Source organism: Penicillium angulare, assembly GCF_028827245.1.
Source record: "Penicillium angulare strain IBT 27051 chromosome Unknown utg000003l_segment0_segment0, whole genome shotgun sequence".
NCBI classification, from domain to species: Eukaryota; Fungi; Ascomycota; class Eurotiomycetes; order Eurotiales; family Aspergillaceae; genus Penicillium; species Penicillium angulare.
The window spans coordinates 1,685,598-1,704,065 of NW_026623162.1; the positions used below are offsets into that span (position 1 = coordinate 1,685,598).

Here is an 18,468-nt window from a genome sequence, read left to right on the forward strand (position 1 = left end):
GCCAAGAGAGAGAGATAATAATGTACAAATGGATAGGAATTCCAGTGGCTGATCACGGAGGAAAAGAGGAGGAGAAATCTAGAAAGAAAGAGGGATGATCAGAATGGAGAAAGGCCACAGTAGATTAAGGAAGTGTTTCGAAAGCAAAAGTGCTATCGAACTCCCGTCAGCAGTTCCTGAGTTGTGGCAGGGGCCAAGGAAAAGCCGCAAGCGGAACTGGGGCGAGAGGAACACTTGAGAGTTGTGTTGCAGAGAGATGTTAACTAATCCACGTACCGTAGAAAACCACCACCACGAAAGAATAGGGAATAAAAAAATTATAAATTGGTCAAAATGATCCTCAAGACCAGAACTGGGAGTTCATGGATATAACAACAAACCCTTTTTATTCTCTTTTTCCCACGATTAAAAAAAAAAAATTAAGTTGAGGAAATTCATTTCTGCTTCGACCCCACCAAGTTGTCAGAGTGGATCCCCCTCCAAGTACCTTGTCATAGTAATCAATATGGCAAGGTACATGTAACCCTCGATGGACTGTAGTGTAAGTGGAGGCCCCCAACCAGGTACCTGTTGACCACGCCGAGCTTTGTTGGGCGGCGTCTTCCAACATTTTCTTCCACGCCCAATCATACTCGCGGCCCCTATCCACTCCAATCACAACCGATCCGGACCACACTTAACTACAATGGGGTATAAGATAATTAATTTTAATAACCCTATACACTGTCCTGGGGACTTGGACCTGAACCTGGACCTAGATCTGGACCTGGACCACCTAGTTACTCCGTAATACTTAGTAAATACTGTACTTCTGACCATCATCTACCGGAACTAGAGGGGGGGGGGGGGGGAGGAGATTGTGCTGACCCCAGATCGGGTTCCCGTAACCACTGAACACCAACGCTAGCACTGTTGGTCTCTCGGTTCGGGGTAACAGTGCACAACCCCCAACGGCGAGTATTCACGGCGGGTTTCGCCCCTAGATTCTACTTTAGTTCTAGTTCTGCATACATTAAAGATTCAACAACATCCCGTTAATTCCCTTTGCTTCTGTATATAAGGATGCACACATGACCCATACCTCGTGAAGATTATCCCCGATGTCAGTTATCGTCATGCTCGGAACATAGTCTCTATACCATTTTTCCGGATCCGCCCCGGGTCCTAAATTTCGGCCCCTTCTGCAGTCTGCATGATGACGTTGAAGCGTTAGACCAAAAGATACTCCGATGAATGTACCCTCCGATGGTTGATCCCTATAATATCTACAAGATTCTACCTACAACGCAGGTAGGTGTACGACCACTCCCCCGGGGCCATCTTGTATATTGTTTCATAGTCACTCTCTGACAAGTGTCAGCCCCAAGCGTATTTACTTATTGCGGTGGCCGACACTTATTCAAATCAACGTCTGTACGCTCACTTTTCATATGAAAATGTTACCTCCTGAGCTAGTAGCTACGAAGTGGTCATATTGGGAGTCAAAAATCATTTATACAAGGAAGTCTCCGGCCAAATAACCTTCCATGTTCCACTTCTAAGGTTAGCCATTTTGAAACTTAGTGTGCCGTAATACTCTTACACAGAAGCTAGCTCCGGGGCCAAACTATCCTTTATTTACCGTTATACCGTGTTTTATTACAAACCCTATTTCGGAGATTATTCAACTCTATGCCCGACTACAAAAGATGCACTCGAAGAAACAACTCTAATTTTAAGACACACTATGAAACTTGAATTCATGCGAGAAGAAAAATCGTGGGTATTATTTAACGCCGCGCGACTAGGAATATGAAAAAAATGTTGCTGAGACACAGCTTAGGACGTCCTAGAATCCATCCAGAACGAGATAGACCAAGAAGGGCACATGAAGTAAGACGTAATAGAGTAGAAGTGGGGGAGAAAAGAAACTCAACCACATACATACATGTATATGGCTGGTCCCTCACAAAGACACGCCACCAGGGGCGCCAGGACTAAAAGGGCTGTACAGGAAAGTGCAAAATGGGGAGAAAGGTCTAACAAGGTCGATCCACCACCCAGGGGGGACCGAATCATAATTGCAACAGGCAAAACATGTAAAATGCAGGAGCAGATTGAACTCAGAAATCCCATTTTCCCAGGCAATAAAAACAAATGGTCTGAAATCTGGCAGCAGTCAAGGATCATAGCGTAGACTAGACTAGACAAGAATGATATCCCAGTGTATAACAACTATCAACTAGCCATGTGGGCAAGTTCAGTTCTCCTTGGTGATAACGTATATCTCATAAAGACCCCCACCAATGGTGGCGAGTTTAAAAGGTCTCCCCCAAATCATTCACCTGCTTCCCAGGCGGTTTCATCCCTGGGCCAATGCTTGATTTGAAACTCCGGGGTGTGGGGATGGCTGAAACACCACTAGTGGTACGCTTCTTTAGCCCACTTGGGGTTGCGATTCCCGAGACTGATGGCCGTCGCAGATCTAGCGGGATACGGGAAATCGGCGTGGAGACGTCACGGTCCTCGTCAATGTTAGACATACTACCGACAGAAGGTGTTTGGCCATTGTGATTACTCAAAGAGGAACGGGGCCGTCGACTTTCAGTAGTTGGGTTGGTCGAGTAATGACCCAATGGGGTCTTAGCACCAGGTCGGCTCTGTCGGCTTTCTGGTCGGACGGGAACGCCTGAGTGAACACTTTGGCTGAAGGAACTCCGACTAGAGAAGCTAGTCCGGCTGCTTGGGCGACTATCTCCTGTCCGCGCACCGAATGATTGACGGCTCTGGGGAAGGTAGGAAGGGGTGTCTTCGCTGTCTCGCACTGATGAACCAAAGCTACTACCACTCAATCGCTTTCGAGAGCTTCGTCGTACGGTGACAGTTGAAGGAACTGGGCTGTCTCCGATAAGCGAACCGGACCGAGGAGAGCCACGAGATGAAGTATCTGAAGGAGCCGGCAGTCGCGACTTAGCAGACTGTACTCGTTCCTCGAGCTTCTGCATTTTGCCAATAAGGCCCCGAATCTGGTATAGTGAGCCAGACTTGGGTAATCCTGAAGGGCGGGGGGTATTCATTCTCGTCATGCTGTTGCGAGAACTGATGGAGGGGGTAGTGGAGCGGGGGGCGCTGCTGTAGGCAAGAGAGGAGGTTCGGGAATGAGTAGGGCGTGGCTGAGTTCTCGCATTGTGCAAGGTTCGAGAATTGATAGCATCTGTTCCAGTGACTCTGGTTCGAGGGAACGTAGGAGTAGCGTTGATAGACTTGCGGAAATTTGTCGAAGCCTCTGACATAGGAGGTGAAGGAGGAGTCGCAGTAGAAGCTGTCAATGTTGACTTAGCAGGGGGTGTTGCAAAAACTGGAGATGATGTTGCTGTTCCGGGAGACCGATCGAAAATCTCGAAATGCTGTGGAGTGGATGGACTGCGATACAAGGGAGTCGGCTTGCGACGACGGTACCCTCCGCCCTCGGCGTGTCGCAGTCTCTCTTGAACAATCTCAGCTTCAACCTTCAGATCGGAGAGCTCATCGCGAAGACGCTGGTTGTCTATCCGTAGACCCTCTCGCTCTTGATCACCACTTCTCATCTCCTCCTCCAGCAGTACTCCACGTTCAATGGCCATGTTGAACTTGGATTCCATGTCCTCCAGGGACGAGGTGGTATTACGGGCTTGTCTTTCATAGTCATCGTTGGCAACTTCAATGTCACGCAGCTTCAGTTGGAGGGTTCGGCTCGTATCACGGAGAGAGGTGATTTCTTTTTGCAGGGTGTTTTGGGCAGCATTGGCTTCGGATTTGGACTGCTTGTACTTGGTCTGCGAACAGATTAGCCACAGCACGGAGATGGAAAGATTAACACGAATTAACCACATACCTTCCATTCATCAACCTCGTATCGCAGTGTATCCACTTTCTCTTTCAGCTGGCGCTCTCGCTTCTCCGAAGCTTCAATGTCCTTCTCCAGCTCAGTCTCCAGCTCCCGGCTGGAGACCTGAAAGTCCGCAAGCTCTGACTCTAACTGCTCATACTGAGCCTTGTAATGCGCAAGCTCATCCCTGTATGAGCTGCTGGTGTGTTTTTTCTCCGAAAACGATTCATCGGGGGCAGGCATCTTTCCGCGTTCAAACACCCCGGGGGGGCGGCGGGTCGCAAAGGTATGCGCGAGACCAAATTCACCGATTTTTTCTCCCAAAAGCCAAGTCCAGAAGTATGTCAGCCTTATCTAAGGTCCAAAAACTTCTTTTTGTCGTACTATGCGCTTGTTTGGTGTTGAGGGCGTGGGTTGTTGATGCCCCTCGGCGAGGCGGTGACGCAGCGATATCACGGATAGTTCAATTTGGCACCCTCCACCGTAGAGAGCGTAAATGCGATAGGGAGGGAAGGTTTCAGATGGAAACCACACCGAAGCCGAGAAAACTTACCTTAGTATTTCCCTTTTCTTTGATCGGAACTCCCACGGTGGTGGGCGCTTTGGCAAGCGGAACTGGACTGCTGATTAGATTGTTGATATTTAGGGGGGGCAAGGCCGCGCTAACATTGATCAGTCGCCATGGGACACACGTGTGTTAGGTAATCGTACGATCGGCCCACATTGGCAGGTGGATACTGCATATGATTGGATGATGATGCACTATTGTGACGATCTCAAAACCCCAGCTCTTATACACACAACCACTCCGATCGCGTGGAGAGATTATTTGATGAGACGTCAGGAGTATTCTTGTTATTTTGAGTTTTTGAAGCCTGGCCGCTCCAATAGGTATCAAGGATGCAATACAAAGCTAAGGACTCGGAGTTATCGATAGGTGGCATACTAAAAATCATAATGTGAATGTGAATGAATACTACTATATATTTCCAAGCCTATATGGGACAATATCTCAAAAAAAATGGAGCATTTAGCGGTCCAAATTTATTTTCTTACTAATTTAGACAGCTGTACATAAGAATAAAGTCTCAAAATAACAATTAGGTGGTTTATATCGTAAATAAGAAGTAGAACACAGAATTGACCTGCTTCAAACAAACAGCATGTGAGGGTAGTAAATTGATGCCTCAGGCATAAACATGGATTATCTAACCCCCGGTGGTGCAGGGCCCGATCTCGATCGTGCCTAGAAGACCTAGGCATCTGGGGTAAAACAGAACTTCTGCGCGAGAGAAACTTGAAGGCGAGGGACTATCAGTTGCGTGTAGGTGTATGTTTGTTTCCCCATGTCCCGTGGCTCGGCATCCCGCTTGTCATGACCCTCTTTACCCCCCTCCCCGAAGCATCCGATCTGGGGTCGTGCTATGCCCACGCACGGCTTCTTGGGATCGGGGCCTGATCGTCGTGATTGCTTCCACGCACTTGTTTATCACCGTCCGCTCCGGGTTTCCGCAATCGTTACAAACGGCCAACAAGACCTGCGAAGGCTGTTATTGTGATGTGACGACCAATACTGACCTCACCTTCTCACAGAGTGAACACCGCTCAGATCGTGGCGTCATCATCCCCTTCGTCCGCAATGGCGGACCCAGCAGATTTGAACCTGGACGCGCCGAGCGACCTCCAGGACATTCCTGAGCTGGCCATGCAATTGATTCCCCCGCCTGAGGGAACATATCCTGATAAGTGCGTTGCTTGATGATCTCTCTAGCCAATTGGTGTCGCGTTGCTGACTTAGCCTTATCGCTTTGTTCTAGGAACTCACTGCTCACGGCAGTCCAGTCTCACGGCAAGGCCCATGGTTACAATGTGGTCGTCAAATCCTCCAGTACCCCTACAGAGAAGAAGCCAGGCCGTACCGCTAAGGTGTGGCTGCGTTGTGATCGTGGTGGACACTACCGACCGCGAAATGGGCTCACGGAGGAGACGCGCAAGCGGAGGCGGACGTCAAGGCTGATGGATTGTCCGTTTATGTTGGTCGCGGCTGGTTCGCCGGGCATCTGGACCTTGACGGTGCTAAATCCAACTCATAACCATGGACCTGTCATTGAGAAGCCTCGCCAGGTATCTCACCACAAGGTGCGCAAGGGTCAACTACCGGCCCTTCCATACGATTGGCCGCACGATGCAACTTTCACCCCATACACGACCGCGCTTGTGATTATCGACATGCAAAAAGATTGTATGTAGCCGCCGTATCTAATGAGGCGCATATTGGCACAGTGATTGAGAGACTAACATTTGTCATAGTTTGTGCGCCTGGTGGATACATGGAATATCAGGGCTATGATATCTCTGCGGCGCAAGCATTGATTCCCAAGCTACACCGGCTTCTAACTACATTCCGCTCTGAGAGATTTCCTATTTACCATACACGAGAAGGTAAAAAATTCTACAACTTTCACGAGGAAGACCAATCGACTGACCTACCATGCAGGACACCGACCAGATCTGTCTACTCTTTCAAGCCGGGAGGCATACCGCTCTCGCAACAATGCTGCAGGCATGGGCATTGGCTCGCATGGACCACTTGGTCGCCTCCTCATTCGAGGGGAAGGGGGATGGAACATCGTGGACGAACTAAGTCCCTACGCAGACGAACCGGTGATTGATAAACCCGGACGCGGTGCATTTGCGCATACAGACTTCGAGCTTCTCCTTCGGAATAAAGGTGTAAAAAATCTCGTCATTGCAGGAGTTACTACCGATGTCTGCGTATCTACGACGATGCGCGAGGCCAACGATCGCGGGTTCGATTGCGTGGTCTTAGACGACGGTACTTCTGCCGCGGAACCATCTCTCCATAACAGCACGATGGAATCTATCAAGATGGAGGGTGGCATCTTTGGAGCTGTGGCTAAGATTGAGGACGTAGTGCATGCAGTTGAAAACTTCAAATCCGTCACTATGAAGAAGCTGGCTCCTCAGATGACGGGTTAATCATTCATCAAGTTTTATTTAGCGGATCAATTTGAACGGTTAGGAGTGGGAGGAACTTCGGACGGCGTTATTTATGGGACCATGCTTCTCATTTTCTTTGATTTTTAGTTTGTTTCTTCGGTTCGATTTACGTTACTTGAAGAGCGCTTTCCAGCCTGGACTCTGGCTTTTGAGGGATTTAGCGAGCTCGGATTTGGATTGTTTGTTCCATTCGGTGAAACACGAGGATTACTTCATCTAGGCCTTGAGATTTGTTTGATTCTTTCATCTCCAAGTCCAAAATGCGACATAGCATAATATGCATAGACTGCCCAAATCAGGATCTTCTGGGGTATCATACATCCCTATTCCCATTGACTTCTCCGTATCTCAATATTCCCAGGGTTGTATCCATAGGATAAGCCGAGATCACAGCTCTAGTCCACTAATTATTGACAAGTGAAATAACACATACACAGTATGAAAAGTATGCAAACCCTAACGCCGCGCTACAAATAAAAGATGTATCGTTCACAGCCACTTCTTCCCCGCAGCGGTGACCTTCGTCCGAAAGACGGGGCTTCGAATCTCCATCCCCTGCTTATAAAATGGGCTCATGGCCGTCTTGACAAAGCTCTCATAAATCTCACTCATAAATTGGCGCACCGCCTCCTCAGTCTGCGGCGAGGTCGGGTTCGCAGCAATAGAGCTCGACGAGGCGCGGGTGGTAGATCCACCCGGACCCAGGAGAGAGGAGGACCCAAGGCTTCCAGTATTGGAGTTCGGGAGTTGCGGAGGTTGATGAAGGAGAAGAAAGCGCGCGCCACTAGGAGTGAGGAAGGCAGAGATATATGCTGCTGCAGGAGGGTAGGTGTCGACGTGTTTGAGGTACCTTTGTTTGGAAAGTTAGAGTTCAAATGTTCAAATGTTCAAATGTTCAAATGTACTGGTCGATTGGTGATGCGCGCGATATCACGAGATCGAGAGTAGAAGTCATGCAGAAGAGGATTTAGCTTACATTCCACCGTTCGTCCATTGTGCTTCTTCCACGATGTCCAGACTTGAATGAATGATGAATTGGTTCATGTATTGTGCTGTGTCTGGGAAACGGAATCGAGCAATGCCATCGCCGCCACCTTTAGATGTGCCAAAGGCAATGTTGAATATGGGAGTGTCCGTGGGTGAAAGGATGGTGAAATAGTATGACATTTTGGCGGATTGGGATGAGGTCGAGGGGTAAATAGTTCAATACAGCTTGGGGAACCTGGAGGTCTTCCGCCGCCATCAACGGGCTAAAAATATTACGTAATACGATGCATCTGTTCAATGTCTCATAGAGCGAAGGGTATGAGGACGGAAATTGGAATGTAATTGAAAATATTTCTATCAATAAAAGAGTTTATACGAAAAGTGACTTGGTTATTGATCAAGTTTCTATTTTCGTGGTCGTATTTTACTTTTTTGGACAATATATGGGTTTCAAGTATGATCCTCTCGAAGTATGCACAGATCTACCTTTGCGGCGGAGATCGTGATGTAAACACTGCACATGTGCGAACGTATCACTTACTACATAGAGTTAGCGAGTTAGCTATTACATATGAGATCATGCACCTACACACTCGGGCGGGGAAACCCTTGGCTGGGTTAGATAAGATGACTGTGTACATATGCATTCGCTTCCATTACATAGATTGAATAATCGTACATGATTCTAACTCATCATTTACTGTCTATCCTTGTAATAAATAGTGAGCTTGTGAGGAATACTAAAGCTACTAAAGGTACTATATCGAAGGCCGCAGTATGGTGTTGTAAAAAACCATCATATTAAGTTGTCATGCATATGTACACTCTCATCCATATTAAACTTCTAATCCGTATACCCATTATCCATTATCAGTCATCCATCAAAGCCAATTCATCAATATTTCAAATTTATCCTTTACAAGAACTTGCGTTCAACTTGAACCTTAACACAGCTGGGGTTCTGGGGCTTGGCATTGCCATTACCATAAAGCCAGTTGAGAGTGTGATAAGTGTACCCAGTGTAGTAAGTCTCGCAGAGGTACCAGGACTTGAGGACCTTGACGGTGTCTCCAGTAGGAGGGGTGACAGTGTCATCAAGGTAACTGTAGATGCCCATAAGTTGGGTCTTGACATCGAAGAAGATATCCTGCTGGTCATAGCTGGGCTGGAACATAGGCATAGCGAGGTTGGTGGATGGGTCGCTGTAGAAGCTCATGGGCTCAGACTCAACCGGGGGATCTGCATTATGTTAGACTGATATATTTTCAAGTAGAGAAATAAAGTAAAGGTTCACGTACCACCGCCGCCAAGAGGAAGGTTCCAGATAAGAGCACCAGGGAAACCATTGCCCTTAACGGGTGCTTGTTCGCCCTTGGTGTAGTTCAGGTAGAACTGTGAGCCGGAGTCACCGGCCAGGCAGAGGGACTCAATGGCAGCGCCGGAATGGCAAGCCCCAAGCTTCTCGCCATTGAAGGACTTCTTGGCCGCCTGTGAAATAATCAGGTGGAAGGGCTTGGATTGGACCTCTTGTGCCGAAGCAGCTCCGAGGAGCAGGAGCAGGGAAGAAGACAGAGCGACAATGGACTTCATTTTGAATGGAGAAGATGTGAGTGTTGTAAAGTTAATTGCAGAAGGAAGAAAAGAGGATGTTTTGGAGTCTGATGGAAAAGAATTTGTGAAGGTACCATGGAGCCTTTATTTATACTACATTGTTCATGAACATACTTCGGGGGGATTTACCGGATACGATAGCCATGCAGGGACTTTGATGTTGGCAAACCCCGCTGAGACATGCGTGCTTTAGCGTGGTTGACCTTATTCAGAAACTGGGCAGATCGTCGCTTTAGCTTCCTCGCTAGCAAATCTTCATCGACATTATTACATCACCGCACTTGGGATTTTCTTTCTCATTGTTAAAATTAAACAGTGAATCTATATCAAGAGGCCAAGAAAAGCGGGAGTATGGAGCTGGGGTTGAAATTGCCGAGTTATGAGAGAGGCTTAGAACGCCACTGTAAATCAAGAATTCTAGGGACGGGGTTGCCGGAGAACATCAGAGGCGAGAGCCGATACCGATATGCCCGTGTGACTTCAAGATCCCGCACGGGCCTCGCATAAACAACATCTAAGCCCGAATAGTGAGGAGGTCGTCGGATGATTCGCATATGATGACTGGAATAGGTTCATGTCTCATAAATCAAAGGAAGCTGACAGAGCTAGAAAGAACTCCGGTTAGGTGTAAAGCAATTTCAGCAATTGTTGGGGTTGGAATGTGCGTCCTGAACAAAAAATGTATTTCTACTTTTCTGTTTAAGAAAGTTGTCAATTCAAGCTATTATTAGCTCTGATATCGACATTATCACACTCGTTTCTTTCTTCTCTATTGATGAAAGTTTAATTCTTATCAAAATGCCGTCCAAACGTATAGCGCAGCCCATGGTTCATGGTTGAACTAGCGTACTATTACAGTAACATGATATAATTTATCCACGTCATAATGGGCTACGAACCCTAATTTAGTATTCCTTTGCAAAATAGCCAATCTCTTTGACCAAAATAATGGAATTCCGCCTTCGTGAACAATTGTTGTCAAGAACCCTTTCAAATTATCGTATCCTGAAGCTTTAATAGTCTTGTTTTCAAGATGATAAACCCCAAAGACTGCGACGAATCCGAATTGGATATTCTTGGTCGTAGTTTCCTAAAGGAACTCCTCCCATTTATAGAGACATATGGATATGATGGAAGATCGCAGTTCTGGGACATCATTGACTCCAAGACCAATCACTCAGATTCTCAAACCTCGGATGCAAGCCAGTTTCTCTTTTTTTATTCAAGAAAGCAGTCAATTGAAGCTCTCATCAACTCTGATATCGACATTAACAAACTCGTTTCTTCCTTCTCCATTGATGAAGATTTAGTTCTTATCAAAATTCCGTCCACGACACATGGCGCAGCCCACTATGAACTGAATACCATTTTGCTCGATGCCCTCCGCCCTATGGGCCTACACAAAACCATTCAAGGCTACCCGAACACTAGAATTCGATCAGAGAGTGCCGCACGTGGAAAGCAACCAGACTGTGGATGGGGTCCCAGGAGACCACCACGTATGCCAGGTCGCTCGACTACGAAATCCCCTACTGTGGTATTGGAGGTAGCTTACTCAGAGTCGAGACGAAAACTACAGTCTGATATTCGTTATTGGTTAAGCCCACGGGAGGGCAATGCAAAAGTATGTCTAACGATGGACATTCATCGCCGCGACTCGACAATTTTGGTCGAAAACTGGACTAGAAACGCCAATGGGCGAATTTATCGCGCCCAGCATATTGAGATTACTCGACAGGACCAGACAATAGTGAGCGGGGATTGGCCCCTCAGAGTCCCGTTCGAATCTCTATTCTTACGCGAAATAGACCGGTCTAGCCCTAGAGAGCGAGAAAACATCAACATCTCTAAAGCAAAGTTGATAGAGCTTGCGTCAACCATTTGGGAAGCAGAAGACGTATAAAATCCCGCCAATCGTTTTGTTTCTTACATCATCATTACTGTTGTGCTTATAGCTCTCAGCTTTACTTTCGCTTTCACAATAATATCACCCTAAAGATTCCCATTGAGGTATTGGTATATCAAATAATTCGTACATATAGAATCACCCTTTCTACGATTAAGAGAGATTAACGACCGTATAGAACCAGGTAACGACGAGGATTCTTTCGAAATTCTTCAATTGGGACTTCGTGGGTATGAAGACATCCAGCGTTGTATTTATTGTAGTGCTCTACATAGACTGGATCACAGCGATCGACCAGCTCTGGCGGAATACTGTTGTGCAATGGTTGGTGAATGTCACGCATCTGAGGTAGTATGAAGAAGTAAGAAAAAGTGTGAAGATATATGTATGTATTTATGGCATCAATCTATTCTCGATGGTGTCTTTGTGGGGGGGAGAGAGGGTGAGAGTGGCTGGCCACTTAATGTTACTTTTTTGGCTCTTCGTTTATGCTTCGTTTATGCCTCGGGAAGAAATGGCCGAACCAAGTGAATTCCCCGCAAGAGTGGCACGGCAGGGTTCCACTAAGGGTCAGCGGTGTGGACCGGCAGTAAATGAACGATACGGCCTTATCGTCAGGTCTTGCATTTAGCCTTGAACGCAGAAGAGACCTCGGGAGACTTGTGATGCTGACAGGCTGAGACAGCCACATTCACGCCTCAAAATGCCAATTCAATTCTCCGGTGGACTGAATCTGCCGATCAAGAAGCCCGCACCGAAACCAAACAATCCCCTGGGACAAAAGCGAAAGAAGAATATATTCGACCACTCTGACGACGAGGATAACCAGAATGACAATGGCGCCGAAGAGGTGTCTACTCTTGGGGGGCTTAATGCGCCCGAGTCGACCTCGAAACCATCGAAGAGCGCCGGACCTCCGCCGAAACGAAAGATGCAGATTGGGACCGGAAAGCCAAGTGCGAAACCACTTAACAAGAGCTCGATATTCGCCGCCGACGAGGACGAAGACGAGGAAAACGAAAAGGAGCGCCAAGGAGAGGTCCAATTTGGGTTAAACTCCAAAAAGGGAGCCGCGAGTCCCAAGGAGTTCACCAACCTATCTGCGTTGCACAGCAGCAGAAAGCACGCCAAGGAAGCAGAAGAACTGGACCCATCGGTTTACTCCTACGACGCCGTATATGATAGTCTGCATGCCAAGCCCGACAAGTCTGCGACATCAGCTAAGAGCGAAGTTCCGAAGTATATGGAAAACTTGTTACGCAGCGCTGAAATCCGCAAACGAGACCAGCTTCGAGCCCGTGATCGACAACTAGCCAAGGAACGAGAAGCCGAGGGCGACGAGTTCGCCGAGAAAGAAAGCTTCGTTACAGGCGCCTATAAGATACAACAAGCCGAGATGCGGAAGTTGGAGGAAGAAGAAGCCCAGCGGGAGAAGGAGGAAGAGGAGCGAAAGAAGAAGAATGGCGGTTCGGGGATGGTCGATTTCTATCGCGACATGCTATCTCGGGGAGAGGCCAAACATGACCAGGTTGTCAAAGCTGCAGAGGAAGCAGCCCAACGCGTTAAGGAGGGCGTCAACACCGAGGAAACTACAGCTGAGACTGAAGAAAAGTCCGAAGCTCAAAAGGCTGCTGATCTTAATGCCCATGGTGCTCACATAGCTACCAACGACGAGGGTCAAGTGGTCGACAAGCGTCAGCTATTATCCGCAGGTCTTAACGTTGCGCCAAAGCCAAAGACAGCGCCCGCTGGCAACAAGCCAACGGCTCGTGGCCCGGTACGACCAGCCGCTGCAAGTTACCAGACTGGCCGTGGTGCTCAGCGCGCTCGCCAGACTGAGATGATCACGCAGCAACTGGAGGAGCAAGCTCGGCAAGAGGAAGAAGCGGAGGCAGCCAAGCAGAAGGAGCTGGCCGAAAAGAGTCGCAGTCAGAAAACATCTGGAGATGTGTCCAGCGCCAAGGAGCGTTATTTGGCCCGCAAGCGCGAGCGAGAGGAAGCTGCGGCGAAAGAGAAGGCCGCGAAATAAGCATGGGGAAGTACTTTGTATATTTTGCATATTAGGAGTCTTACGGAGTTTAGGCATATATGGTGTTTTGAATTGGATTGTATCACTATATAGGAGAACATTTAGAACACTGATGAATAGTAACATGGACTTTGATGATATTGTATGAGACTCGTATAGTTAGTAATCCCGATTATAGTGGAAATGACTGCACGGGCGGGCACCGAAAGGGGTTAGTCCGAAAGATGAGTCATGCGCCCGGACTGCTCCCCCTTATATAACCCCCCGGAAGATCCTATTTATCCGCCCCATTCACCCTCGCTTGTAACCCGCCCCACCCACAGTGAAGTCCAATTTTGCAAACCCTATCGTCAGCGACCTGCTTCCATCCCCCTTCAACAAATCGTTCATTCCAGTCCGTCTTAACGCCAAAAATCATCCAAGATGGGTAAGGTTCACGGATCTCTCGCCCGTGCCGGTAAGGTCAAGGCTGCCACTCCTAAGGTCAGTTATCTCAAGCGAATCCGAAACCTCTGCGCCACCGTGATCCCGAAATCACCAACAGAGCGCCCATCAGAACCAGCCATCCTAACGAGCATTTTGAATCCAGGTTGAGCCCCAGGAGAAGAAGAAGAACCCCAAGGGTCGCGCCTACAAGCGCATCCAATACACTCGCCGTTTCGTCAACGTTACCATGACCGGTGGCAAGCGCAAGGTACATAATCGACTCATTCCAACCATCACAAACCCGCCCGAAATCCCTTTTCCAGACATATGAATTCCGAATCTCTGTCAACTCTACACATCTTTCTTACGACATATCGAAATCATGCACGAAATACAGGACCATGAATAGAAGGCTGACAACTCACACACAGATGAACCCCAACCCCGGCCAGTAAGCTGGTGCAAGTCGATAAAAGAAAAACCCGAGTCGCGGAGGACAGTCGAGTTTCAACGAAATTTTGAAAGACATAATTCGGGAGACCCGACACCGCCGCGGCCCCATCGAAACGAAGGCTTGCCAGATACGGCTGGCTACTTCTACGGATGATATCATGCTGCGTTTCATTTTGAATTTTCGGCAACGGAATGGTTTTTTTGAGGGGTGGAACTTAGGAAATGAATGAATACCACATGGTGGCTTGAGGATGAAAAGTTCTGGCTAGGGACGAGCTGTATTTGTATGCAGGCTGCGTTCAGTATGGTCGCTTTCGACTCGTACATAGGCTATTCCATGCATTGCATTTCCGATCCTGGAATGAAGTTTTGCTCTTCCTTTTTGAGTGGTCACGCTTCACTCTATACTGGTTGTAGGCAGTATCGTATGGCAACTCCTGTGAAAAGGATAGTGGATCTGGTTTACCGGGTTTCTGGGCTACAGTGATTGACCTTCTCTCATTGCGGGGTTAATCAGATCTAGTTCCAGGGGGCCGGTTCATTCAATCTTTTAAGCCTCCACATCCTGGTTGAAGCGACCTGCTACGACAAGTGAACCCTCGCACGCAACTAAGCTAAAGCGATCTGTAGTTGTAAATCACACTAGAGCCGTGAGTCCCGGGACGGGTACTGAGCAGTTAAACATGCATGTGTGAATAGCCGGCTGTTCATGATAGATTCTTGCCAGCAATATCCTTACTAGTGCTCGCAACTGTCTATTATCTTGATGCTACATCTATAGTATGTACATGTGAGGTGGATGTGTTTTAAGCTCCAGGGCTAGAACCAGCCTCGTTGCTTGGCGTCTACCCAAGTGGAATTGTTTCAATCCTACTTTCATCCCATCTGATGTCTTAGTAGTCTTGGATATCCTATCCTGTACATCGTTCTACCGGATCCCGACGAGAATAATAATAATGATATTCATGTAGATGAATCCGACTAATCTATCACATCATGCTAGAAGCGCATGGATTAATATCGGCAGACCATTGGCCCAAAATATGAAAAGTCGCCGAGATGTGGAAGGCGATTGACATAATAAGCTGCAGCTACTACGGTTTCAGAAACCAAGAGATATACAATTCCACACATGATAAAGGTTTTCCAATTTGTTATTTCGGAAGCTACTTAAATCAACCAACTACCCGTCCTGCAAACCTTTCGGATTTCTCTGATTGAGAGCACCGAAGGCACATTGCCCGGAGGCAACCAGTCCTCCTACTATTAACAATAACTCGAGCTACAGAATTTGGACTCTCCGTCAACATCACGTTTCTACGAGAGAGATGGTAGCCAGAAATTCGCCTTGTCCACACTCATCTTGTCATCAACGTCACGTGTGTGACTATACTGACGAAGAATATTAGTTTCTCAACGATATCATTGTTGTGGGTAGTGGAATTGAGACTGGTCCTTCTCACTCAGTGGGGCGTTCGCAGCCAGCGCGGCAAATAGTAGGACGGTGACAGCAGCAAACTTCATATTGTCGGCCCGAATTGCTTGTTATTAGTGAATGGACTAAGTGGTTTGATAGAATTTATTATTCAAAGGGGTCAATGTATCCCGGATGGACTGCCTAGTCTGTAACGTTCGAGATATTACAGACCCTTATATACTACTAGGCAGTGAAAATGATGCAATTCCAGCCTAGAAAATATGTACACCTCGAAGATCAATCATTCCTCGCCACCGAAAGGAATCCTCTATATGATCTGCAGTGACAGTGACAATCAAGGATGTTCCAATGATGCTTGGGCTAGACGCCACTGAAAAGGAATGTGTCTCTAAGCTCCATTATTCGACTCTGACGGTTCTAATGAATTATCTCAAGATTAAAACCGCCAGAAGCGCCGATTCAAGCAGCTCCTAGGCGGTCATATCGTCGTTATAGTGGCGCTTGTATGCTATATTACATTAATGTCATCAGGCTGACAAACCAAGAAGAATTATTGGGATCAGAGATGAATTTACTGTTAGTTGACTCCATTGAAATGCCTATGATTATATATTTAATGTTGATATTTTCATAGCGCCCGCTCGAGATGCTGTCCGATACGAGACTGGTTTTTGACTCCGGGATCGCTTCCGGACGCACCAAGTATCAAGGACTCCCAACAAAAGAGAACAATAAAGCATGGGAAAATCTCTACATCCATATATATTTGATGAGGTCTACTTTTATGGAATACTTTGAAGCTGACTGTGTCTCCAGCTGGAGTTAGTATAATTCCTGCGGAGAAAGCAGCACAGCTACCTGTCTTATCTAGACCGCACGAAAAAGTACCAGGCTACTATACCACCCAACTGGATGTATTCCATGAGCTTCATTGCCTGGCAGGTTTCCCAGCTTACACTAGGTTTACGTACATTGACTAATATTCTGGAGTATAGAATCGTATACGAATGGGCTTGTGGGAAAGAGAGTTTGCTCTCGGTGCCAACAATACCGAGACCATCGTCAATTTTAACGAGACGAGCATGTCAATGGATCACCTAAGTCACTGTGTCAATGCTATTCGGCAAAGCCTGATGTGTAATGCTGATATATCGCCCATTCCCTGGGTTTGGAATTCGAAACTACAGAAATTACGACCACTTGAAAATTCCACTCACACCTGCCGGAACTTCGAAGCAATAAGACTGTGTGCCGAAGAACGCCAGGCTCCAACTTGGAATGAGTCTGTAATTGTTCCGGATCATTTGCGCGGCGAGGTATGAGTTCAAAAGGTGGATAGTAATCTCAAGAAGATACGAGAGAATACCGTCTAGTGGCCAAAATCTCTTTATGGAACCAATCCACCCAGTAAAGCATGTAAAGCATTCATGCTAGGTGAATAACACCATCTCTTTTTCGTATCGTTAAAAGCGTATCAAATAAAATCTAATTTTGTTAAAAATTATAACGAAAATACTTTTTGTACATGGCTATCAAGTGCAATATGAACATCTTCTAGTATTATTGCAGTACATGTTTTTCTTGCCCTGAAACCAGAAAAGTACAGAACCCAGGGGTCGCACAAAGCAAAAAAAAAATCTTACAAGTTCCACAGGAAATAAACAAGATTGTGTTAGTACCGCGATATGGTTCAAGTGTCGGACAAGTCCGAAATAAACAGATCAATGGCTCTAGGATTGAATTCGCTATGCATGAAGATTGGCCAGTTCAATGAACTGGCAGGCCAACGGCTGATCCCGACAAATATCAACAAATTTCTCAACACGAACATCTCACAACTGGTGGGAATCCCCCAGTCCCTTCTTCAAATGTTGTGTTAATGTACGTCATGACATAATCGCTTCATGATTCTATTGGCTTGGCCTCAGTGTCGAAAGGGCAACAATTCTCCTTGCGCCAAGTGAGAAGCCCCTGTAGCAAAAAGGAATGATCTCATGAGCGGGACCCCCGGAATTGAGAATAGAGCTGTAAGAATTGTATTGGAAGGCATGACCTCACACTAGCGATACCCATGGATCGTGAAGCTCATTTAAGGTTCAAGAGTTCAATGTTGAAGCGGGGCCCGATGACTAAGAAACACAAGATCACCCATCCCCACGGACTGTTCATTGTTCAGAGAAGAACCTTGGAAGTCTTTACGTCACCCAAAGAATCTCGCGTGGAGCAAACCGCTCGTCGTTTATACCTCACACTGCCTATAGTTTACCCCACACCCGGGTTTCCATGAGGTTTTGTCTGATTCTGAGGGTTTGCAGCCATGAATATTAACTCGACGTGCGCAAACTTGCCACCAATTGACTTCATTTTCGCTTAGCAACGATAAGACAGTGTCAATGGCTGAATATCACTGACAAAAATGACCAATTTATATGTCAAAACTTGGCTGATCTAGGCCGGAAACTAGGCGTGTTTTGCACCTGGGCATGTCTACATAAACTTTATCTTGCGAAATCACCTGGCCAAGAGACCCACCAACTCCAGCCAGGCTTGCCCTACAGCATCATCGACTTTGCTTTCAAAATGGTACCGATCCTATGAACACTCTCAATTGATCGGTTGAGCCATTCGCGGCCCTTGGAAACAGCACAGAATCATGTTCTACCGAATGGTTCAACCCGCATTCTGCTATATCTCCGCTCTGGAGAAGCTATGACATACTTGGATAAGTGGGCAACTTCAAGCTTAGCTAT

General features: G+C 47.0%; 7 protein-coding genes across 7 annotated transcripts; 4 read left to right on the forward strand and 3 right to left on the reverse strand.

The window, feature by feature from the left end:
* Positions 1 to 2,297: 2,297 nt before the first annotated feature.
* On the reverse strand, positions 2,298 to 4,090 carry nde1 (nuclear distribution protein NudE; the record flags this gene model as incomplete). Its single annotated transcript, XM_056919005.1, has 2 exons — positions 2,298 to 3,794; positions 3,854 to 4,090. 2 exons carry the CDS (start codon positions 4,088 to 4,090, stop codon positions 2,298 to 2,300), a joined length of 1,734 nt encoding a protein of 577 aa, XP_056782163.1.
* Positions 4,091 to 5,486: 1,396 nt separating this feature from the next.
* Positions 5,487 to 6,847, forward strand: N7478_002792 (cysteine hydrolase family protein; the record flags this gene model as incomplete). Its single annotated transcript, XM_056919006.1, has 4 exons — positions 5,487 to 5,593; positions 5,665 to 6,089; positions 6,158 to 6,289; positions 6,345 to 6,847. 4 exons carry the CDS (start codon positions 5,487 to 5,489, stop codon positions 6,845 to 6,847), a joined length of 1,167 nt encoding a protein of 388 aa, XP_056782164.1.
* A 510-nt stretch (positions 6,848 to 7,357) lies between these two features.
* On the reverse strand, positions 7,358 to 8,035 carry N7478_002793 (TRAPP subunit TRS20; the record flags this gene model as incomplete). Its single annotated transcript, XM_056919007.1, has 2 exons — positions 7,358 to 7,718; positions 7,845 to 8,035. 2 exons carry the CDS (start codon positions 8,033 to 8,035, stop codon positions 7,358 to 7,360), a joined length of 552 nt encoding a protein of 183 aa, XP_056782165.1.
* A 736-nt stretch (positions 8,036 to 8,771) lies between these two features.
* N7478_002794 (uncharacterized protein) lies at positions 8,772 to 9,445 on the reverse strand (the record flags this gene model as incomplete). The annotated part of the gene is made up of 2 exons (XM_056919008.1): positions 8,772 to 9,094; positions 9,154 to 9,445. The coding sequence occupies 2 exons, from the start codon at positions 9,443 to 9,445 to the stop codon at positions 8,772 to 8,774; spliced, it is 615 nt and encodes a 204-aa protein (XP_056782166.1).
* Positions 9,446 to 10,499: 1,054 nt separating this feature from the next.
* N7478_002795 (uncharacterized protein) lies at positions 10,500 to 11,369 on the forward strand (the record flags this gene model as incomplete). The annotated part of the gene is made up of 1 exon (XM_056919009.1): positions 10,500 to 11,369. One exon carries the CDS (start codon positions 10,500 to 10,502, stop codon positions 11,367 to 11,369), a length of 870 nt encoding a protein of 289 aa, XP_056782167.1.
* Positions 11,370 to 12,075: 706 nt separating this feature from the next.
* N7478_002796 (splicing regulator NSRP1-like domain-containing protein) lies at positions 12,076 to 13,401 on the forward strand (the record flags this gene model as incomplete). The annotated part of the gene is made up of 1 exon (XM_056919010.1): positions 12,076 to 13,401. One exon carries the CDS (start codon positions 12,076 to 12,078, stop codon positions 13,399 to 13,401), a length of 1,326 nt encoding a protein of 441 aa, XP_056782168.1.
* A 307-nt stretch (positions 13,402 to 13,708) lies between these two features.
* On the forward strand, positions 13,709 to 14,158 carry N7478_002797 (40S ribosomal protein eS30; the record flags this gene model as incomplete). The annotated part of the gene is made up of 2 exons (XM_056919011.1): positions 13,709 to 13,884; positions 13,991 to 14,158. The coding sequence occupies exons 1-2, from the start codon at positions 13,825 to 13,827 to the stop codon at positions 14,156 to 14,158; spliced, it is 228 nt and encodes a 75-aa protein (XP_056782169.1). The 5' UTR covers positions 13,709 to 13,824.
* Positions 14,159 to 18,468: the final 4,310 nt, after the last annotated feature.